Below are 25,753 nucleotides of genomic sequence, written 5' to 3' on the forward strand. Positions count from 1 at the left end.
CTTTTATGAGCTACAAACACAAATTACAAACATTGTCTTTAATCTGTACTAGATAAAGTTTTAGTTTCTCAAAAATATGGTCATCTTTGGTGATGATGACCATATTACCGGTAATATGGTCATTTACATGGGCACATGTAGATGACCATGCCGTGATAGTGCTTGCTTATAATTAAATCAACACACCAGTGATGCATGTGGATGTATAAGTAACACAGCACTTGTATTGTATGCTAATTGTCTTTTAAATCAAAGCTCTTCATGTACTCATCAGGGACATCTGAGTTGTTGGTGTAGTCATCCATGCACTTGATTTTTTTTTTTTTTTTATTCCAGTGGGAAAATAAAGTAATCATTTTACTCTTTCAGCTTACAAAACACAATACTAAAAATGATTGGAGAACATTTCTTTTTTCATCTCAATGGGTGTTTGTCATAGCAAAGAAATAAAGAATGTAATAACTTATATAGCAGGAAAGTTATTACTATGCCATTAGAAGAAAACTTGAAAATGGATAAGACCTGGAGTTTCTCACTTTTTCAATCTTATTCAGATGGAGTGATTTTGGGATTGTAGTGATGGCTGAATAGATTGGATTCTGCATCTGACAGAGATCTTACATCACACTGAGAGGGACAAAGGAAACAATGCCATAAACAAGACAACATTAAAAAATTATTTATTTATTTTTTTTTTTCCTGCTGTGTCTCTCCCCAGAATCTCATTTCTTTAATAATCACTTCAACCAAAACCGGATTGAATGCAGTGTTATCCTACAGAAATGTTAAGGCAAAACCTAAGCAGTTTGAATCCTCCTGGACTAATTGGTTTCTTTTTGTGCATGACACTATGGGTAAGGCACATTTAAATGGTAATTGAACATTTAATGCTGCCCAGCACCTTTCAGTGTTAGACATAAACACATGCCTGTGCTTGAAAGATAAAGCTTCTTGCAGTGACAACCACAGAAACATCTACATAGACAAAGTCTGTGGTCAGTGGCATTAGAATGCCCACCCAGTATGTTTCTTTATCGGCCGTTAGCTCACAAAGTCTGGAGAGCTCAGACACACAGACAGGCGAGAGAAAGAAAGGGGAAAACATAGACACAAAGAAAAAATAAGGTCACAAGAGAGATGGAAATTGGAAGAGGTTTTGACTGTTTACTCTTTAAAAGAGGCTACTTGGAGCATTTAAACAACTAACTTCATTTTAACCATAATTATTTTATTCTCTTTTAGGACTAAGAGAGCCACAAGGTCAGGTTGTTTGAAGACATTGTTAAAGTCTTATTTGTGTCATTACCCTAAATTATTCCAGTCCATTATAGACCTTTGAACTTCTTTATTGTGCATATATCAGTACTGCACAAGAAAAAAACAGTTTCCTGACAGTTCATATTGAGTGAATCTTAAGGTTAAAGTGTACCCTAAAAGTGAACTAAATGCCTCGTGCATGTAATCTTAGGAAAGTTACTTTTGGTAAAATTGCAACACATATCCTGCTAATTCTGAACATTTGCAAGCACAGCATGTCTTCAACTTTGCCCAATTAATAGTCTTCAGCTACGTCTGCAGACACTGGTACAATGAAAGATGAAACAACCTCTCATCTGTATAGTGCTTGTCTTCCATGTAGGGAGTGCAGTACCTTCCGAGTACAAGAGAAGCGTTTAATACACTGTCACTAGCAGAGTACTCAAGTTTCTTGGCAGTCTCCTCTATAGAAATGTATCAGGTTAAGTTGGAGTGACATATAATTTTCGAGAACTGATAGCGAGTATGATACCACCTTGCAAAACTGCTTTTTCACCTAGACAGGTAGGTGGAAAAAAGAGCTTCACCCTGAGGGCAAAAACATACCGAAGATGCTGAAAGTCTTTATCTCTCGCTCTATTGCATGGAAAAGATGTTTACCATTGCATAATTTCCCTACGTTTTCTGTCTGGCAAACACATGCAGACCTTTTGACTCTTAGAATGTTTGAACATTATCCCTTGTATGTCCAAACGAATCACACACTGTTGGGAACACGTTGAAGGAAGATAAAGAGGTTCAGGGATGTGAAATATGAAAGGAACATTAAACTGAAAACCAAAACAGTTTTATATGCAAAATATATGCAAATGCATAGGTGAAATTAAACATGGAAGCAAAATTAGATTAAATTCAGTAATAAAGAACAGATAAGGGGTTGTTACTGTTTGCAGATAGCCTAATGCACAACAGAGTTTAATTTGTCACATTTGAATGAGCATTGTATTGCATTGCAAAGCACCTGTCAACAAACATGTGAATACCTAATGATACAAAATCAGAGAAATGTATTGTTGTTATTATTCAGTCATATATTTGGGCACAGCTATACTAGTCATAATGCGAAAAGTATAGGAACAGAAATAGGAATCTCATATAACATATATATAAAAAAATACAGTTGTAGAATTGCAAAGATTTTCTTTTTCAAGTCTTTTCAATTGCTTATATGTAATTATTTATACATATAAATACATATAAGCAATTAAGTTATTGATTTAAACTGTAGTTAAGCAACATTATAATGTATTTAATGGGATTAATAGTAGTCCTTTTTTGTTTACCGTGTTTCCCCGATAGTAAGACACCCCCGATTGTAAGACGTATCGGGGGTTTCAGGGGGGTCGGCTAATATAAGCCGTACCCCGAAAGTAAGACATATGTCTTACTTTTCGGGGAAACACCTCTCATCTAGCTGCGCGCCGCCTCCTGCCCACGTCCGCACCGTCCCCCTCTCCATACGTCGCCGCGTCTGCCACCTCCCTCTGATCTTAATGAGCGCCGCCTCCTGCCCACTTCCGCGTTTTATGGTTAAAACAAAAAATTCGACAATTTTTTTCCAATATAAGACATACCCCGAAAGTAAGACATAGTGGGGCTTTTGGGGATAAAAAGAAAGTAAGACACTGTCTTACTTTCGGGGAAACACGGTAATAGAAACTGTCAGATCAAGATGTTATTACATGTTATTACAGTGTCTCACAATACTGTGAAAGAGTTTTCTGCTTGAGCTTTTCAAATATTCACCATGTTAGCATAATCAACAAAGGTCATGTATAGGGGTTATGACTAATTTAGAGCTCTCTAAATTAATTGCATTGCTATGTAGCTATATTAAGCACAGTCAGCTGCATAAGTCATTGCAACCAGTATGTTGTTAAATGAGTAGAATTACTTTCTCTGTTGTGAAAGCATATTACTACCAAGCAAAAAAGTACAATCTTAATGTAACATTTTTAGATAAGAACAAAATTTTAAGTCTAATTAGCTAATCCGTCACTGGTTTCCTGTTGTGAGAGATATTGACTGCCAACTTTGATTTATCCTCGCAATTAAGGGACAATACCGAAGAACAATAACTTTTGATTGTTCAAAAGAACTGAATAATTTTTCATAGATGAACAAAAATCATGTTTTAATACTGTTTATTTACTGTGGGGTGTTTTATCATATAACTGACTGTTACATTTCATATCCTCTTATTTGTAACTGGTTAGGTAAAAAACGTGTTCACATGTTAGTCTGCAAATTTTAATGTTTCATTTGGATTCTTTTATGATGGAGCAACTCTAATCAGATCTCAAAGATGGTGCTTCATGGGTTCAGAAATAAGAAATGACTACATGAAGTTTCTAGTCTGAAGATCTTGCTCCTATTTAAGAATTATTCACAACTTGTGATGTGTGTCACCAAAAATATTGACGTTTGTCATGCAGTATGATAAAATGTGAACACATTTAGTTGTAATAGTACTTTTATAAGGCATGCTATGCACTGGAAATTTTATTTTAGCCTTTTGTTTCTCTAAGACACAAAGGCTGACCAATATGCCAAATGTTGTAGTGCTGTCAGTGCCTCACTGACTGTGGGCTCACCTGTTAATTTACACGATTCAAACATCAAAGGTAGGTATACATAGAATTACTGTTGGCTCTCCAACCAAAAATGTTGCGTCACTACATATGAGTACAGTACTTTATAAGGTGTATTAACACAACCTCAGTGGAGTTAATCTGAAATGAGAAGGTTGATGCATACCTGTAGGACATTATTTCATTAGAAATAGTAGTTTGTGCGTGTCTCTTTTTTTTTGCTTTGTTTTTATCTAAAGCTAAAGATGTGTACAAAATTTGGCAACTTTTGTATTTGTCTTGTGATTCATTATGTGAGTCTGACAGGTTTCTCCTATAAATTCCCACTGATATTTTGCACTCCACTTTCCTGCCTTGGCTCAATGGAGAGACCAAACTCAGGCACAGTCGAGTAGATTTGTATCTTCAGTTTTTGCTCCTGACAAAAGTGACACTTTAAACCAAACAATTTCCTCCAGCAACATTGAACCATTTGGTCACAAGCTCTATAACACCCCAGATACCTACTCGCATGCAAAAACAGACACACCCGCTCACATCCTCTATCTGTCTTCTTGAAGTAATGTCAGCATAATGCAGTGCCTGAGAGACGTTCCCACTGTATGATTCTCGACAGCTGGTCTGTGTTGCAAAAATAGAGAGCATGCCAATAGGCTGTTGAAAACCTTGTATTATTATTATTTTTATTTTTTTTTCCTGTCTGAAGACAGATTTGGAAGAGTACCACTTCTTCCACATGAAAGAACCTGTTTTTATTTTTAATTTAAATGCTAGATGGTTCATTTTGTCTCGATTTGATAAATCTGTTTGGATCTCTTTGAGTTGAAATCTAGAGGGTATAAAATTTTACATTTGCTGAGTTGTATACTAAGAACCTTAATAGAAGCAGAAACAGAAGAACAAAGCTGTTCAGCACTGGAACTCAGAGTATTTATGTTTCTGTTCAACATAAACTAGTTTGTAAAAACCTTGTAATTATGTAAAATTTATGCTATTTGTCAAACCTTGTATTATACATAGATTTTTGAGGTGAGACAGCGGGTGAGAGCTTGAAAACTCCTCTCCAGCATGCTAAGTCTAATTGCTTTGTTTTACTGTGTTTGGTGCATCAAGCCATGCTTTATTCTCAATTAGTCTGTGGCATATTTACTTTTGTCTTATTTTTCTGTAAACAACCAATTTGTATTATTATTTGAGTATGTTGCACTTGACTCCCTACCAATGTTAAGCAAATTTTATACATCCAATGTAATACCTCTAGCAGTAGAAGTTTGTGTGGACTATTTATATCCATGGGTAAGCTGTTGCTGTATTTTCTGTGGGGTGCCGCTCAAATGTGTTAGTTGTGCATGCTGATTTATTCCTGGGCTGTGTATTCTAATTAACCAGGATACCCACACCAACGCTGCGAGCAACCAGATCGTTCATTAAGCTCCCACATAATGTTCTCTGACTCTTCTTTTGTTTTGTAAACAAACTTGTACTTTCACATATGCACACACACTACACATAGACACATTCAGTGGCCCTGGGGCTTCTGTCCTTATTGTACACAATGTTTTGTGAGCATGATTGAAACTATATCCAATATTATCATATCATTAAGAATGAGAATTAAGACTCAAACAAAAATGTTGCTAATTTGAAGTGAGTGCTAATTGTGGTAATTATATATCTTTTTCATCTTTTCATTCACATTTTGGTCCATTAAGAAAATTGTTTTGGGAGTGCATATAGTAAGAACACTAAAAAAAATTCTGGGTAAAGTGCATTATTTTGACATTTTTAGGGTGCACTTACTTGCACCCAGGCCTTTAAATAGGTACAGAAGTTGCGTCATCAATGGCAGAAATACAGAGATGAAAACGGTACCTTTTATACCATTTTTATATCAATCAGCACTGCCAGAAAATGTTATTCAGCACTTTGGCACTATATATATATATATATATATATATATATATATATATATATATATATATATATATATATATATATATATATATATATATATATATATATATATATATATATTGACTTGACTTTTATCTGAATTGGTGCAGTGAAGAATTCCCACGTCTAAATACTTTCTGTTTTGCTTTTCCACAGATAACCACACAATGGCGTCCTTTTCAGCCATTAGTATTCGGATCCTGGATGTAAATGACAATCCTCCTGAACTGGCTACACCATATGAAGCTGCTATATGTGAAGATGCCAAGCCAGGCCAGGTATGTTTCTTACTTTTTTTATTTTTTTATTTTAATACAAAAATATCTGCTAAATATATATTAATTGCCCAATTTCAAACAAAGCACATAACTCTGAAAGACACATTCACATGTGGCACGGAACAGTTGTTCTCAAAAGTTTACCCACTTTTGTTAAAATACCAGGTATTTGTGTACATGATTTTTTTCATATTTAATATAATAGATAGATTATATGTAGAAAGAAAAATACATTATCTTTTTTTCATGTGTTTGCATACTCCTATAATAAGTTTTAACTAAAAGAAATTATTTAATCTATGTTAAGAATTGTACCTTTTAACGAAACTTTTTATTTTTCAATGACTTAAGATGGATTTCATTAGACTATAACATATTATCTTAAAATAAAAAGCTGTAGATTTCAAGGGATTTGTCACATAAGCACAAGTAAGATCCTGATCTTTTTAAGCCTAAGTTTAACATAACTGAAGGCTTATGAGGATTTCCATGTGTTTAATTGGCACAGGAGTCAGTGTTGCATTTCTTTTCTTTGTTAGAAATTCTATTAAAAATAAATAATTCACATATGTTTGTCTTTAAATATGTAGACATTTTTGCATTTGTAAAGCATTTTCAAAAACATTTGAAGTAAAAATTCTTACACAGAACAAGAAAAAATATTCTGAACATGAACCAGTTAACAATCAATCTACATGACCTTGCAAGAATTTCCAGGGATTTGCTTTTTAGAAAATATTCTTGGAAATAATATGTAAATGAATATGAGATTATTCCACTATAAAGGATTACTTTGTGATGTGTAAATTTTTATTTGATAAACGTGTGTATAAAATTAAAATTCAATTCATTTGTTTATTTTCCACAACATAAACAAATAGAAAACCGCTGGAACATCTGAAAAGTCCAACATTATTAATAAGTTTAGGCCAAAGGGCCGTTTTACCATTTGCCAACCAAACAGTGATGATTGATTGGACATTCCTGTCTGGATAGCCAAGACAAAAGGCGCTGTTGCCTTCCAATAATATAGAGGTCCAGGTCTTTCAGTTGATAACGATTAAAAAATAGACAAAGTAATTAGGGAGTTTTATTCACCTTACACCGCCAACAGGCCTTGGGCAGAGTTAGACCCAATTATCATGGGCAGAGTAAAGGAATAATTAAAACAGCGAGACTTTAAAGTAGGGCCCCCATGTTGGAAGCTGCATTTACATGTGTAATGAGGCTCAGGCCTCTCCTCTCATTGATCCATAGGCTCTTAACCACTTATAGCCCCCTTGTGCCTCTGCTATACTGCCAGTCTGAGGCTCAGCTGAGCACTGCCTGGTCTGATCTCTCCCACTCCCAGCTCCTTTCCCCATCTGCAAAAAGCCCACATTAACCTTCAGCTCCTAATCACAACGAGATGATTAGTCTTCCCGCTAAAAAGAAAATTACATTTTCTTTTGCTCTCACTAGAGAGATAAAGCCAGGAACATATTTCATGTTGTTATTATGAACAAACAATATAAACATTAAACTATGGCATTAAAAGAATCATATGAATACTTTTGTTGATCTTTTTGTGCTGTTTTATGAATATGTAGGCAGGCAAATGTATGTATTTTTATTGTTTTGTTTTTTTTTTATTCATATGTTACATGTACAGTGATCCCTCGTTTTTCGCGGGGGTTGCATTCCGAAAATAACCCCCGATAAGTGAAATCTGGAAAGTAGTTACCTTTATTTTTTTACAACTATTACACAGCATAATTAAATACTCTACATTGAAACCAAAGAACAAAACCTGTTTTCAGGTCAGCGGATGTGCGTGTGCATCAATCACGGCATTAATGTCATCCGGAGTCGTGTCACTAAAAGCTTCTCCTCCAAGCTGCTTTGCGAGACTCACAGCTGTGTCTAACGGCAGAGCCTCCGGCCACAGTTTTTTTCAGCAGGCATTCAAAGTTTCAGCTTCCATCTCCTGAATGGCCAATCTATATTACGTATATTTTAGCCAATCTGGACGCAGAACACAATGCACTGTGAGAATAACTGCACAAAAAAAAATCTGCAAAGCAGCGAGACCACGAAAGGTGAACCACGTTATTGTGAGGGATCAATGTATTTCCGTGTATTGAAATGCCGAGTCGGCGTCTGGAGTTGCGAGTTAGCTGTAGCTACATACGCTTGGTGCACAAGTGACAGACGTGTTGTGTTCTACGTTTGTATGCTTTGTCCCTGTTAAATAAATAAATAAATTCATTTTAATTAAATGGTGAAAATGCTTAATCAATAAATGTCTTTTTTTTTCATTTTATATCATTATCATTTAATTTGTACATTTTGAGTAGCTGAGTTGTGGATGGTCACAAAGTGATTCCCACTTACCATTTGGTTGTGGATTTTTCAACTGTGAAACATGTAGGACACCCCTTAACTATTTCAAGCAAAAAGGGTTAAAAAAGGGTTGCCGCAATTCCCCTCAAAAGAAGAAAATGCCTTTTGGGTCGTTGTTATGGCAAATGGCCTGTACCTTTATTCTGTTTCAGAGAAATACATTACAATATAATTTGCAGTATTTCCAGACTGCAGTATTTCTATACAAATCACCAGATTGTCATATGTACACACAGAGCTATTTTACAGACCATATATACAGTACCCACTTGCAAGGATTTTGATTAGACTTTTACTTTACCTGTAATTCAGATGTCAAAATCCAAAGGTTGTATTGAACTAAAGGGTTGTTTTCTACAGTTAGCAAAGATGCAATTGTTTGTTCAGTAACAAAAAAACACTGCCAAAAGAATAGCCTTGGGGTATGTACATCAACAGACAGATTTTGTTATTGTAAAATGAGATTCATTTTGTTCTAGTTCCCTTGTACGTTGTTGATCAATTTGGAAGCTTGGAAAAACCAGCAGCTTTCAGAAATTGCTATAATTAAGTCAAATTTACTTTTACCTGGAATTAGCAGATGCTGGTGTGTGTCCCTCCTTTGCCTAATGCATTTCCCTCTGGACTCACAGAATGCGCATGCTAGTCAGTTGCTGCATCAGAGTTATGGTTGCTTTATTCACCGTTAGTTTGTTTATGATTAATTCAGCACACAGACCACCTGGAATTATTTAAATGGACTGATATTAATTAACCAGCTTAAGCTTAAGATGCAAAACTTTCAATAAGAGGGGTGGACACTGGTTGTTTTTTTTTTTGGTTTTTTTTTCATGGTTTGGCTGAAATCTAGTTTGAGCCGTGATTCATTGTGCATGATTGATTGCCTGACTTTGTTCTTACTAATTATAGGTAAGCAGTAATTATTTTTCATAGACAGTTCAACTTGGATGTCGGTATAACAATGGGGCAGACATCATCTATTTTATTTTTTATCCCTTGTTACATCTCGATACCTGTCTCTGTAGAGACATACAGTATAATAAAGGCTTGCAAGAACACCCACCGCACTCACACATCCTTTGCTGTCACACTCTTGATATATCAGATCAAACCCTGGTTTACTAAGCTAAAAAGGGTTGTTCCATTGTGGCCTGCTTTGTGCTGCGTTATCTCCCAGTTTTGTTCACAAAGTGTCGGATTTCTGGCTCAGCTCTTGCTTTTAGTGGAACCACAGAGAAAATCAGATTTACCTAAACCTTTCAACTGCGGTTGTGTTTGATCCTATTTGAGGGCTGGCAACACAATCATTTTTGTGTTTAGAAGGAAAATACACTAGGGGGGAGAGAGAGGTTATGTAGGAGCAAAATAATAAGTAAATGACATGGGTTAAACATGTTTTCATTGTGAACTCTACTCAACCTGGGACCATTGAAATACAGAGTGTGTTTTTTAGGCCTTGACTAATATATTTACATGACAAAGATAGATCAGTATAAATATTTTTTCCTGACTTGTGATGGGAAATTAAGCAGACATCCCCAACAGACGGTGATACAATATGCAAGTATTCCGTCCTCTTCATTTATTTAATTGTCAGCAACAATAGGGGTGTGGATTTGGATTTGCTGGCTTGCTATGGCACTATCTAAACCTTTGGAATTTGTTTTCTGCCTTCTAATTACTTTGTTTTATTTTAGCAGCTATTTTACATCTGTAGCCAGGGTCAGGCTCACATTAATTTTAGCAGTAGCAAAAGAATGTCACTCATTCACTGGTTCAGTCTTTTGGTATGTAGTCCAACTCTACCAGAAAGTTAGAGGTAAAGTGTGACAATCTAAAGAATTAAAATTGTGTTTCATTTATCTCATAGCTTTGTAAACATGTTCAAAGTAAGCAGAATTAACAGTTTCCTTCATGGCAAATTCTGATTTGACTTAAAATCTCTCCTTAATTCTGTAGTTTTGTCTTTATTAAATGTGAAACTACAATTTCCACGGTCAACCCTTCCCTGATCCTGTGGTATTTTCTTGACAAAATACAAAGGGACAGATATCATATAGTGCAATGTGAACAAAAAAGGGCTGTTTGGACAAAACATTGCCTTGGGTAACAGTGACCTGTCAACTTCACCGTGTTGTCTCAACTGATGGATTGGGTCACTGCGACAGATCACCTCAGTTTAGCCACAGCACCGCCGACCTCCAAACCCCGGGAGACATAGTTAAATGTTAAGGTTGAAACATGCACACGCACACTGATGATGCTCATGTATGTAACACTCGCTCACCTCATATACATGGAGAAGAAATAGAAAAACAAACAAGACACATTGGGTATATACACTAAAGTTACAACAAATCAGAGAACAAAAACACTGTCTCACTCCCAGACTTGCTAGACATTCATAGGAGACTGTATGAGTCATTTGTCCTACTCACCAAATGCCTCGTCCTTTTGTTGTTTTTTTGTCTCTAAAATATTTAAGACGGTCAGATACAATAGCAGATTTCACGCCTAGATGAAAACTGTACCAGTATTAATTTGTATCAGTAGTACACATATATATATATATATATATATATATATATATATATATATATATATATATATATATATATATATATATATATATATATATATATATATATATAGATAGATAGATAGATAGATAGATAGATAGATAGATAGAGGGTAATGAAAGAAGGAAGACATGCCACAAACATCATCAGGTCGGGAATCAAACCTGTGACAGCCATGTCAAGGACTAAGAGCTCCTTATGGTCTCCTTACAGCACCCTGGTCAGTACAGGGTCTGTCTGTGTCCCTGGTGTCATGACGTCAGACATAGGATACAAACACAACATTGAACTTAATTGTTTCAAGTAAAGTCAAAGTAAAAATTTACTTTGAGGTAAAATTTGTAACTTTTACTTCAATTCAACACAAAAATGTAAGTTGTCATCTCTAAGCCAAAAGAATTAAGTAAGATTAATTTAAATAAGTCCATAACATGAACTCCAGCCCAAATGCACTTTCCAGAGTGTATACTTGGTTAATACCAAAGCATTTCTGTTTACTCATTGCCACTCTTAAGTTACAACAGCATAACACAGTAAAAGCTTCTTAACAGAGCAGGACACTACCGAGCCACACCAAGGGTGTTCAAAAATGTTCTAAAGAAAAAAAAAAAAAAGAAAAATGCAAAGACATAGCATTTGTCTGGTCACCATAAGCTCTATTTTGTGTATTAGACCAATCTCATTTTGGAAGGAAGCTCAGTTCACAAAGACCCTGCTTTCTACTACAAGTATCACACCCTCCAGGACAACTTTGGGATAGTTCTTCATCAAACACTGATTAGTCACATCCATTTTTACATCATAACTAAGGTGATCATTAATGCTTAGGTGATTACCATATTGGATTTTTTGTTGTTGTTGTATTTAACTAATTGGGTAACTGTTACAAACTATTTTTGATATTTTAAGTCAATCTATGTATGCATGCTTTAATCTGAGATTCTACAATAAAAGCTTTATTAGTGCTTTGGCTTTCCTTCCAGGTTAGTGCCTGTGTGTCCCTGCCCTGGAAAGGGTTTGCCCTCCCTGCTTTTATTAAGAGACTAAAAGCATGAACTCCCACATTGCTCCTTAAAAGCACATGTTCTCATTCCCAGGACATCAGAAATGCTACTTTTTAAAGACACATAGCAGCTCTTATACATGCAAAAGGTGTCATTTGGATTCTTTGCCATAATACATTAGACGCAGTAATGTCTGATGCTAGGAGCAAGTGTTACTTTGAAAACATGTTTAACAGTTCCCTTTGAAAGCAACAAGAGTGATGATAAAACAAGCAGCAAGAGTCTACACCATTATATATTTTGATATGTATCTTTTATGAATAGGTGGTAAAAATGTAGCTCTTTCCTATTTTTCTTTCTAAATATGTGAAGGGAAATATTTATAACATTGTTTTTGTAGAGAAACTGAGGGACTGTGGAAATAATTTCTGATGGCATCTTAACTGCAAAAGGTAGAATGATTTTGATTAGAGAATTGAGTTGAACTTCTGTAAGGTGAGTTAAGTTATCCACAATTCAGAAAATGGATGACAGGTGGACAGCATGGGTTGAATGATAACATTTTGGGACACGTGCCTCAGGTGTTGTATGCTACCATTTAGTTGATGTTTTCATACTCCCAGTCTGTAAAAACAAAATTAGCTGGCAGTCATTGTGATGTCTTCCTTTCAGCAACCGAGCTCTTTCCGCCCACCAGTGTTGTGCAACACTTTTATGCCATGTTGCCAAACCCATGGCTTAAAAGTTCAGACATGCCTTTTTTCAGCAAATGTATACAGGTGCTGGTCATAAAATTAGAATATTGTGATAAAGTTCATTATTTTCCATAATGTCATGATAAAAATTAAATTGTCATATATTTTAGATTCATTGCACACCAACTGAAATATTTCAGGTCTTTTATTGTTTTAATTTTGATGATTTTGGCAAACAGCTCATGAAAACCCAAAATCCCTGTCTCAAAAAATTAGAATATTATGAAAAGGTTCTCTGAACGAGCAATAAAAATAATCATCTGAATCAACAAAGTAACTCTAAACACCTGAAAAAGATTCCTGAGGCCTTTAAAAACTTCCAGCCTGGTTCGTTACTCAAAACCGCAATCATGGGTCAGACTGCTGACCTGACTGCTGTCCAGAAGGCCATCACTGACATCCTCAAGCAAGAGGGTGAGAAACGGAAAGAAATTTCTGAACGAATCGGCTGTTTGCAGAGTGTTATATCAAGGCACCTCAGTGGGAAGTCAGTAGGAAGGAAAAAGTGTGGCAGAAAACGCTGCACAACGAGAAGAGGTGACCGGACCCTGAGGAAGATTGTGGAGAAGGGCCGATTCCAGACCTTGGGGGAAGCAGTGGACTGAGTCTGGAGTAGAAACATCCAGAGCCACTGTGCACAGGCGTGTGCAGGAAATGGGCTACAGGTGCCGCATTCCCCAGGTCAAAGGTCAAGCCACTTTTGAACCAGAAACAGCGGCAGAAGCGCCTGACCTGGGCTACAGAGAAGCAGCACTTTGGACCACTGTTGTTCAGTGGTCCAAAGTACTTTTTTCGGATGAAAGCAAACTTTGCATGTCATTCGGAAATCAAAGTGCCAGACTCTGGAGGAAGACTGGGGAGAAGGAAATGCCAAAATGCCAGAAGTCCAGTGTCAAGTACCCACAGTCAGTGATGGTCTGGGTGCCATGTCAGCTGCTGGTGTTGGTCCACTGGGTTTTATCAAGGGCAGGATCAATGCAGCAGCTATCAGAAGATTTTGGAGCACTTCATGCTTCCATCTGCTGAAAAGTTTTATGGAGATGAAAATTTAATTTGGTCTGGAATCGGCCCTTCTCCACAATCTTCCTCAGGGTCCGGTCACCTCTTCTCGTTGTGCAGCGTTTTCTGCCACACTTTTTCCTTCCTACTGACTTCCCACTGAGGTGCCTTGATATAACACTCTGCAAACAGCCGATTCGTTCAGAAATTTCTTTCTGTTTCTCACCCTCTTGCTTGAGGATGTCAGTGATGGCCTTCTGGACAGCAGTCAGGTCAGCAGTCTGACCCATGATTGCGGTTTTGAGTAATGAACCAGGCTGGGAGTTTTTAAAGGCCTCAGGAATCTTTTTCAGGTGTTTAGAGTTACTTTGTTGATTCAGATGATTATTTTTATTGCTCGTTCAGAGAACCTTTTCATAATATTCTAATTTTTTGAGACAGGGATTTTGGGTTTTCATGAGCTGTTTGCCAAAATCATCAAAATTAAAACAATAGAAGACCTGAAATATTTCAGTTGGTGTGCAATGAATCTAAAATATATGACAATTTAATTTTTATCATGACATTATGGAAAATAATGAACTTTATCACAATATTCTAATTTTATGACCAGCACCTGTAGCTCCCCTTTATTTACTGAAACGCCAAAAATTATATTTACCCCTGGCAGTTTTATATTTAAAATTGTTTTCATTCGATGAAATCTGTTTTTAACTAGAAATGAAACTGGTGTCTGAGAAGAAAAAAAGAAAATGCTAAATTAAAGAACATCTTATTTTCATTTCAAAAAATGGCATGTACAAATTATTTATTTTCATGTCAAATGTATTTTTTTATTGCCATTGTAGCAATTAACACTTTTTTGCTATTTCAGATATTTAGATAATTTGTATCATCTTTATGTAATTTTTGGTTGGAGGGCCTTACTGTCCCACTAATATATTGCTCCTTGTGAAATTTTGTTAAAATTACCAATTTTCAAAAGCATTTTTAATGTTTCTGTAAGTTTACATTTTAAAGTCGCTTTTTGACAGAGTTGAAAGCTCTTTATCGCTTTGTTTTTACTACAAGTCCCCCAACTATAACAAAACCCTTTTTATTTTAAAAGCCTACAACAAACTGGTTCAGTACACTAATTATTTTAATCTCCTCTTCACTTGCACATTTAGAATAAAGTGTTTGCTAAATCATTTTCTACAATGGTGCTACAGCACAGTGGATGCTTGTCATGGTGCCCCTATGTGAGCTGAGACAAAACAATATACAAGAAGCAATGTGTGCGAGATGTATGCAAGTCAGAACCAAATCGTAACTTACCATGAAACAGATAGAGATGCAATAGTTTGAGACTTTAATACTCTTCAAATAAAAATAACTCAGCCATACAGACTGACTGGAAGAAGTTATTTTAAACCACCTACAACCTTCTGTATGAGATGTTTTTAACTAGTATTCAAAGACCTTAGTAAAATATACAGTACTTACATTGCAACTCGTTTTATGCTTTTATAAATCATGTTGTCTGTATGAATAATGTCAAAAAACTGTTAATCTCTTATCCTCAGGTAAAACAAGACTGGGACACATTTGAACTTTGGCAACAACCACATTTGTATTGTTATTGCTGTGAATCTCCTGTGTGCCCCAGAGCCATGAAAAGAAAACAAGAAAAATTAGAAAAACAACCAGTTTAATCATCCGAAGGGCACAATAATAAGAATTTTCACCCTTCAAAGTAATGGAAGAATTCAGCTTTCAGTGATGAGCCTCCCAACACATTTTAGGTGGTTTCATGCTTATTTTTTTATTTTTTTATTTATTCAGGTATTCATTACCTTTCTGGTTTGCTGATTTTGACTCTGAATAAGAAAGATGCCTCCTTCTCACAACCTTCACCTTTTAGACACATCCAGTGCAAATGGGCTCCACTTTTGGGAAAGTCTCCCCTTCTAGCTTTCTAAAGATGCAAGAGATTTAAGGGGGTCAAGAAAGGGTACAGCGAGATAGAAATCTAATTAGGTGATTTTTGCTAGAGGGAGCTTCAGTTGGCACTCGATAAACTCCCACACAGTCACTTTCCTTCGTGCTCGTTTTTCTCTGTCTCAGCGCTCAGTTTTCACTCACCCTGCGACGCTCCCTGAGAGTCCCCCGCTGAGGGCACGTAACAGAGAGCAGATCATGGTTCTCTTAAAACAACTCAATCGGTGTTCATATTTTTCTTAAAAAAAACGTAGATTTCCTCTTAGTTGCTAACTTTTTTGCTTACAAGTTTTTTTTTGTTTTTTTTAAAGTTTTTTTATCCTTGCTCATTATTCTTTTATTTTTACACTAAAAAAGACAATACATGCCAATGACAGGGCTTCAAAGAACGCTCTGAAAAAAAGATCAATTCTGGTTTTGCATTTTTCACAGCCCACTCAACTGTATTTTTCAGACATCTTTGTGGGTTAGTAGACATATAGTACATTCTACTTTAGGCATTTTTGTTTGTTTTTTTGCATGAGTGCACATACACAAACATGTCTTTGACGAATATTCAAACATCTGATATGTTAAAGATTAATTTATTTCACAAAAACACCTGTTGTTCTTTTAAATAATTACTTTGTCATTTTCTGTTTCTCTTTTTTCCCTAAGATTTTCATGGTTTGTTTTGTTGATCCTTCTTTTGTTGATCTGTTTTTTTGTTTTTTTTTACAATCTGTTAACTGTGAAAGCAGTACAACTACAGACTATTGATGTTATTTAGCTAAGTGACAAATGTGGTATTGCAAACTTCTGATAAACTTATTTTTTCTTTAAGTTCTTGATTTTATAACCATCATTTGGACCATATCATTTGTAGATAGACTACATTAAAAGAAAGAGATAATGGGAAAAAAAAGCAGATAGCATTTGCTCCAGGGCCCTTGTTCAGAAAGCAGGATCAGTGAAGACCCTTATTAAGGTTTGGAGTAACTATGTGCATATCTTGGGTTTTCAGTTTCAGAAAGCCAGACAGTCATTATCCTCAGTCAACGTATTTTCACAGCTTACTCTGTGAACCAACCCTCCTCGGTAGCAGGATTGTTTAAGCAAATCCTGAGTTTGCCCTGTGGTTTTGTTGAGACTTGGCCTACGGAAAGTGTCAGAAATGGCATTTGCTTTTCTGGGGGAGATGTTGGAAAGCAGAAATCTCTGCAGAAATCTCACTCAGAAGTGGGTGATCACACCATGATTAGATGTTTTATCATTCCCGGATTAATATATCTTTGAACATAACTGTTTTTTGGCACAGTCAGTATATCTCTGAAATTTCAGCCCACACATCGCTCATATAACTTAACAAGGACATTCTTTGAGTTGCACTTTATTTTAAAGCCAACAGGATTCTGTCAGGAATGTTACTATAGCACCTAACCTGTTAATGTATAGCAGAGGTCACCTCTGAGAGGTGCCTAATTTAATTCCCCCCTTAGCAAAGTGGTGCTTATCTTCACCTCTCAGGTGAGACACTGGGATTTAATTCCGCTTGAGAAAAGGTATTCTATTTCTCTTTTACGCTATTGGCATCAATGAATGTGAGAATCTTAATCGAGGCATTTTTCTCTGAATATTTGTACCCAGGGTTTTTTTTTTTTTTCTTTACATAATTTTTCAATAATCATTCGTAGTGACTGTGGTACATCTTTTCTTCCCTCTCCAGGGGAGCTTCTAAATGATAAAAATCATACAATTTGTATTGATCTTGCCTTTCCATTCATGTCTCTCCCAATTTTGTTTTCTGCTGTTCACACAATCAAGGACTGTCAGCTGGAGAAGAATCAAAATTATCTAGGTTTTCTCAGGGCAGGAATCTCGGACAAAACAGCACCTGCTGAATTAACATTCCACACATGCACAACTCATTTTGTGCAGAGACTCATCTTACATAAATGATTGGATTTATTTATATTGTAATTGGTCCAACAAAGTATGGCATAATTAGCAGTGATGGTGAATGGAAACAGAAAGGTTATCGCCCAAAAGTTTAAAGTATTTGTAAGTGAACGGTGGTATTTGATTAAGTAAGGAATGTCTTATCTCAGTAATGACGGTTAAGGTGAATGTAGATGGATGTCAACACTAAACCTGAGCTGTGTGTCTCTTATATTTCTTTGAAATGGTTTGCAAACCCTTTACACTATATTTTGTGGTGCATAAATTTTGTGAACCCAATAAAAGAAATGGATAGAAACATGGTTGCAAGATGCGTGAAATCAATGAAATAAGAAAACAGATAATGTCAAATAAGACAAGGAAACCTTGGTGACTACTGTCAGCAAGATGAATGTTGTAAAATACAACATCAATATACAAAAAACAGTAAGCCTTATGCGGTTTATGCAAATATGCAATTTACTGATAATTCCTGCCAACGCCCTGTGTTTGACCTGCACTCAGGTCAGAAAAACACGAGAAAAAACAACTTTAATCAAGAGCAATTTGATGTGTGATGTCCCAGTGGCTTTAAAATAACAAATAAGAAAGTTATTCCTGCTTTTTCATGTCAGCATTATGAGTATGGTTGATAAAAGAGTAATTATAAAATCATAACAGCAGTAGAAACTAATAAAGTTAAAACCTCTCTATTTTGACACCCGTTGCAACATTTAAAATGAGCATTGCAGTATTTAACAATGTTGGAGGTGCTTTGAAGATGTTAAAGTAACAAAATTAGTAGAATGGTGAATTTTGTGGTGCATTTTCTGGTGGTAAACAAGATAATATCTCATTCATGCTCATAAAACAGAATATCTGTTTACAGGTGGAAAATACTAAATGTGTTTTTATTTTTCTGTTATACTGAAACTCTGCAGTACAAATGGAAGCTATCACACTCTATAAATTACGGTCAGTTGGAATAGCTCCCATATTTGAAATGCTCTGATTAGCAGGGATAGACTGGCAATCTGTCCATTCTGGATACATCCAGAATGGTTGTCCAGTCCATCATCAAAAAGTTATAGTGAGTTCCTCTAGCAGCTAACAGTAGGGGACACAGCTTTTTTAATTGTATCTAAGGATGCAGGTGTCTGTGCATTTCTTGGATGCATCACATGCTTCTTCGCAGTGCACCATTAAGACGCCGTATCATTTACCATGAAGTCATGCCGCAGAATTTGTAATTACAAACTAAGCCACATTATCCCAAATAGCCTGCTTGAGCCATGGGTATGACTAAGCCTGTTGTGTGTCTGTGATGCAGCGTTAGAGCTCAGAAGCCATTTATTGTAAAGGTACAGCTGTGTCCTGGAAGTGTGACTGTATTCAGCTCAGACCCGGTAATACCTAGGCTACATTCGTTCTTATAATTTAGTGGTGTGCAAGCCACAAAGGCGGCTTTCACATAAACATAAATGGGATCGTAAACATACCACTAAAGAACATGTCGGGCTTCAGAATTGCCATAGTAAAGAATTAGATTGTTTAGGAGTCAGTTCACATATAGAGAAGGAATGAAGCATTTAGGTCTGAAAATACCTACTTTTGCTGTGACACACCAGAACTATAATTAAGGGAGAATGCATTAAAGTTCAATTGAAGAAAATTCAATGAGTTAGATGACCAGGATGATGCTCATACATTTTACAATAGAAAAAACTTAAATGTGTTGTCAGAACTTAGTAGTAGTTTTCCAAATAACTGATTTGGAAAATTCAGTTAGAGAAATCTGTTTCCAGGCTTTCTGTTAGATTTTATTTTTTTTTTTTTTAATTTAATAACTTATTTGTTTGAGATTTGACAAGAGGTGAGAATATCATATGGTTCCCTCCTTCTCTCAGTTCTGCTTTAAGAAAAATAAAAGCAAAAGAAAACAAAGTACATCTCTTCTCAAATCAATCAAACTTTAAATTGACATAGCAATATAAAATCCCCCCATGGTCCATATGGGTTTATCACACCTATCTGCATGTGCTTTGTCACTGCTTGCCTGGCCATGAAGTTTGGATGAGAGCATATAACAGTCTACCCATCACTGTGACTGTTTGATAACGTCACAAAAGTTCATAATGGAAATGATAAAATCCCACATGGTTCTGGCAGCTCTAAGCATCACCAAGAAACCAAAGCTTCACACCTGGAAGGATAGGATATAAAAGTTATTTTAAACAACTAATGAAACTGGCTTTATATAGAGAATATATGCTTTTAATTTGAATTGATCCAATCTCCAGTAATTAAATATGTTGCGCAATGAGAGTAAACCTTGAAGTTGGGGGTAGTGGGTGAGTGTTTAGGTGTTGACACAAGGAATGCTGCTGTCTCTGTGTGGAGTGGGCATGTGGATGATGCCGGGGGTGGTGAAGCAGCATCTGTGGCAAATGGGGTGAAGGTGGGTCATTGTTTGCTGGTCCCTCTTGCTCAACCTGATGCTGCGCCTGACTGGTGCCTGAGGGCTTGGGGCCCAGGAGGCTGGAAGTAAAAAAAAAAAAAAAAAAAACACCACAAAAAGCCTTTTTTTGTTTTAGTGTCTGACAGTGACTGTTAGTTTATAAGTCACTGAATGACTTAGCACCACAATATATTAAAGATTTGGTGTTTTTGTATCAACCTTGCAGACCAGCAGCATTCAGCTTCTATGCACCAGAAATCTGAAATAAACGTTTGTTCCTTTAAATTAAGACTAAAAACCCACCCATTTAGAGATGATTTTGAACATTAATAAATGGAACACTGACCAACATATTTGATGTGTGTTGATGATTTTGATGATGGCACTCATCAAAATGTTATGTTTGTTACTGGTTTTCTCAATTGTTGAATGGCATTTTTTTTATGACTTTGTATTTTTGTGTTTTATAATGTAAAGCACTTTGAACTGCCCTGTAGCTGAAATGTGCAATAAACTTGATTGACTGATTTCTTATTGCAGTAGACTTTGCATTTATTCTTCAAGATAGGATTTCAATGTGATTTCACAAATAGAATAAGAGTCCCATAAATCTCAAAATAAAAAAATAAAAAATCTATTTTCATTGTAAGATTATTCGGTTCAGACTTTGAGTCTTTTATTTTTTAACTGCTGTAGAGATAATCAAATATAGTCCAGACCTGTTTAAATTACTGTGAAATAGTCTTTTAATTTAAAGCGGGGAGGAAGCATCATATCAGATGTCAACATTAGTGTCAGCGGCTAATGGTTTGTTAGAGGAATGAGGTCAGTGGCTAATTAGATGCCTCAACATCTCTGTTGCATTGTCAAGAACATGACTACTATTTAGAAGGATGCATTTATGGTTAAATTTAGTTGTTTTTTGAAGTTGTTTTTTTTTTGTTTGTTTTCTTGTATGGACTAGCTTTTTATTCATTGTCCATGTGATTGCTTTGATAGGCTTAGTCCTCCACCACAATGACCCTGACCAGAACAAAGCTGGTGTAAAAAATAAATAAGTAGAGGAGATGGAAGAACATTGGTATTATTTGTAAGCATTATCCAACCACAGCGAAATGTTTAACTACTGCAATTAATAAACTAAGCAAAAATATACATTTGTTTTTCTCTGACTTTACATAGAAATGTCCTTTAGAAAATAGATCATTTGGGTATTTATTGGTTAAATGTCAGTAATCTTGTATATTACTCTGGATTTCAATAAGTATGCACTAAATGAAAGAAATCAAAAATATTAAAACTGTGGATTCGTATATTGTGTGGTGGGAAAGGAAACAAAGCAGACCAATGTGGTGCGAAAATATAATATATCAGCTTGAGGTTTGATTCGGGCTGCAGAGTAATAGTTTGAGAGGAAGACGAATTGTCCCTGAATGCTGTGCGCTAAGGGGTAAACATCTTCAGGGGATGTTTGATGTCTATTCAGCTTACTTTGAATCCTACCTCATCTCATTGTTTCTTCATGAAGCTTTAAAAATTACATCTTTTTTTTGTTATTATTATGTGAATCAGTATTATTCCATTGCACCCACCAATAGCCTTGGTGCATTTTTTTTCTGTTCTGCTTATCTCGATCATAACTTCTATTTTTCTTAGAGCAATTGTGCCAACCCCACAGAGGATGTGTCCTTTTTTGTTCACAACTGCATTGTGAGAAGCTTTCCAACACTAGGGCATTTTTCATAATGCTGTGTCAATTCTCAGGCAAAATAAGTTTTAATCTCTTTGTGACTGTGGCCCCTTTGAACTACTATTTCACAGCAAGCCTTTTCAGTCTGTTGCATCTCACTCCACCTCGTTCCTTCCCTGGTGAAAAAGGCATTTGAAACGCAAAGTGATTTTAAATGCATTTCTTTGTTCCCATTGAGGAGATCTGAGTAGAAAATCTAACCTTTCTTTCTTGTCCTCTTATTTTTTATTTTTTTCCTTGCTGCTTCTCTGCCCTTAGTTAATTCACACCATCAGCGTAGTGGATAGAGATGAACCACAAGCTGGACATCGTTTTTTCTTCACACTACCGTCTGAGGCTGCCAGCAGTCGTCACTTCACCCTGTGGGATGTCAAAGGTAAGATGGACAATATCGTCTCACTTATTTTTTTAAAAACTACAGCTGTCATCATAATGAGATGTCAAAACTCTGATAGTGAAAAAGAAATATTCTGTGAGGAAATTAGGGGCATATTTGGTGTGAGTGGAGCCACTCAAAATGTGTACATTGTCAATGAAACTAAAAGAGAGAAATGTTCTGGATCTGGGTGGATGTCATGAAAAAGTAAGACCTCCAAATCTGTCCAAAAGTAATGGAAAACATTAAAATTGGATTACAATCTTGATGATAGCATTCGAATAAACACCAAAAGCTAATCCTTATCATATTTCTAAACCTCTTCATTATTTTTACGATAAATTAAATTTTGTAAGAAAAGCAGCGCAGGATGTGGGATTTGCAATAGAGACAAATTTGATGCAATTTGCAAGGCGTTTTTGGGTTGGTTGGGGGAATTAAGAATACATTTTTTGTCCAGGTTGATTTGAAAAGTGAGCTTATTGTTACTAAGGTTAATTTTCTAAGCTACAGACGAGCAATTATTAAGGATTTACTTATAAGAAAATTTGGGCTGATAGCAACATCCAGTATCAATACTTCTGATATGGCAATATCTACCAAGTTTTTCCAATGTCATATGTTTTACACTATAAATTTTCCAGTCCATTCCACACTGTGCATTCCACGTCACATCCATTGATTTTTTTGCTTCAGTTAAACACCCTGAGCCATATTTCTATCATTGTCACATGACCAAACAGATACTACATGGTCAACCCGCTCTTCTCCTGAAACACATGCACAAAGGGCAAGAAGATGGAAATAAAAAATGGTTGTTCATAATGGCCCAGTTTTACTCATTAAACTTATACAGATATGTTAAAAATGACTAGAAATGTTTTAAGATGTGGCCCGTTGTCCTCTTTATTTCTTTGGAAATCACAATATTGTCATCCTAGCCAATCGGATACTACTTAGCAGATTCCACCATCATTAGAAGCCAACATCTCATCAGTCGCAGTATATCAACAGTGCTTACAGATCATTCCTACTGTCTATCAATTTATAACTTTCTTTTCTTTGCCAACTACCCAAATTGCTGCCAGACTAATCTTGGCTGACTCTATCCAGATAACTACTTCCTGTCTTACTTTAAAACAAAGATCTTGAACATAAATACAAGATCAAGGTGGCAGCACTGACTTTATAGCTGTAGCTTAAAGTCAGTGCTGCCACTAACTTTAAGCAGCACTGACTGAACTGTTAATCTCATAGCTGAGATTAACACAGAAACTAGTTAGTGCTTTGGGAGATGGACGTTACTTTGATGACAAATATCATTGGTAATTACTATTTATTTTATATATTTAGTTTTTTACTTTTTATGAAGTGATATTACTGGATAAATTAAACTTGAGTATGCTTGGACAACAAAATAAAAAAATGGTCTTATGGCATAAACCTGAACACCAACTGCTTGAGTACATAATTTTTTAAATACAAGAGATTTATTTTAGAAACAACTTTTAAGCGGATTATGTTTTTTCAGTTGCCATGGCAATTGTATTACAGTTAGCATTGACGTGTTCCTAGAAAAAGGGATAAAGAATTCAGTGTGCACCCTGGCAATAAGTTTGCTTTGTCAGGAAAATTACTTTTTTCATACTTGTCAGTGTTTTTGCATGCACGCTTGCAGATCCTTCATTTAGGGATGTGTATCTAAGTAAATGTGACATCTGGGTAAATCAAGATTGATCTGACACCAGGAAAATGTCAGGGGAGCATTCCAAGCCAGGGAAATGTCACTGTGTCAAGGCAGAAGGGTCTCCTGCTGAACCATGCATGTGCATTTGAATGGAAAGGTGCATAACTCATGCCTCTATTCAGGATACGTGCACATATTCTACTGGTTATGCATATACTATTTGGATGAGCAATGAATAAGTAAAAAAGTATTTTTCTTTTTGACTCCCTAAACTCTCTTTTTTTTTTTTAACAAGTACATGAAACACAATAAAGTAACCACCAAAATACACTTTTTAATGTCAGTTTAATGCCTGTTTTAGCTTGTTTTTGAGGGTAATGTAAATGACTAGGTAGCCTGGAGAGTAATCATAACATATAAACTATTCCATTTGCATACAAAAACAAATATTCATATACATACTATATATGATGAAACTAGCCAGCAGTACTGACATATAAAGTGGTTAAGACAAACAAAGCACCACGCATACTTTAAATCCGCCTACCTCTCTTTTTTTCCACTCTAGTGTCTTTTTTCATGGACACATTTGTCAAACTGTCAGTTTCAATCTGTCACTTCGTCTCTTGCTCTTCATGCCCTCACATTGCGTTCTGTCTCCAGGCCTTGACAGACAATGATGACAAGGCATTTTTCCCATGTTGCTAAACTCTTTAAAGTCGTGCTGCCGGTCCGTAGAGGAAACCCCTAATCTCACCGTATAAAGTTTCCTGCTATATGATACACTGCCAGCCATTTCTTTCTAGATATGTGTGAACATCATGTGTCATGCTTGGATAAAAACATTATGAAATCTTATGAGGCAAGGTTAAAAAAGTTTGTGATAAAGCTCTGGTAAAGTGATTTGGTAGTTCTGTGGATTAGTTATTTTCGTTCAGTTTAAATTTATCATTAATTTCAACTGATAAAGAAACTTTATATTTTAAAAGTCACTTTATATTTAAGTGACTTGTTAAAGGTCACTTTCAATGTGTTCACTTGTCTTATTTTAAGGTAGAGATCTATAAAACATAATGTTGTGTAAAAGTCAAAAGGACAAACCCCTGAACATAAACAATAATATAACATTTGCTCTGCATGTGCCAGAGGAGTTCTCGGGTGACAAAGAACACTGATAAATGTTCTGGGAGACGGATTACTTTCTATCCTCTAAACGAATCTTTCCATGACTCACCATGACTCTTTTTTTCAAAGCCTCATTCTTTATATTGTGTTGCATTTATCTAATGTTCATGCAGAGTCCTCGTATACACTCCTGCAAAGTTTAATTTCAAACAGTAGTGGTCACTTTCACTTTCTATTCTGCTTTTTATTTACCTAATGTATTCATGATCCGGTACCCTCCTCAGTTTTTGGCGGCCTTGATGAAGCCGTGAAATGCTTTTAAAGAAAAAAATGGTATTAGCTTTGTCTTACAAAAACAAAAAAAAACAAAAAAAATACTTTTTATGAAATCACTGTTTAGGTTGATAAAAGTGTGCAGGAGGTAAGAAACTTTTATTTACATTTTTCCTACATAAAATTTGATACAATTTCGGAAGCCAATCTTCCAAATGGCAAAGGAAAAAGAACATACCATTTAATTAAGGCAGGTATATGGCAGTACTGTGTATCTATTTGCTAAACACTATTAAGCTATCTTCTATATTCAAAAGTTTTAAGTCTAC

The 25,753-nt window shown here is 35.7% G+C and overlaps 1 protein-coding gene across 1 annotated transcript in view; it reads left to right on the forward strand.

Annotated features, from left to right (window-relative positions):
* cdh22 (cadherin 22) overlaps positions 1 to 25,753 on the forward strand; it is a 78,826-nt gene that overhangs the window by 43,629 nt on the left and 9,444 nt on the right. The window contains exons 8-9 of the mRNA XM_014995016.2: positions 6,018 to 6,139; positions 22,222 to 22,339. Of these exons, the coding sequence (XP_014850502.2) occupies positions 6,018 to 6,139; positions 22,222 to 22,339 (240 nt within the window). The remainder of the gene's footprint in view (positions 1 to 6,017; positions 6,140 to 22,221; positions 22,340 to 25,753) is intronic.

Source organism: Poecilia mexicana, unplaced genomic scaffold, assembly GCF_051168715.1.
Source record: "Poecilia mexicana isolate PSO_F unplaced genomic scaffold, ASM5116871v1 scaffold_5, whole genome shotgun sequence".
In the NCBI taxonomy this organism is placed as follows: Eukaryota; Metazoa; Chordata; class Actinopteri; order Cyprinodontiformes; family Poeciliidae; genus Poecilia; species Poecilia mexicana.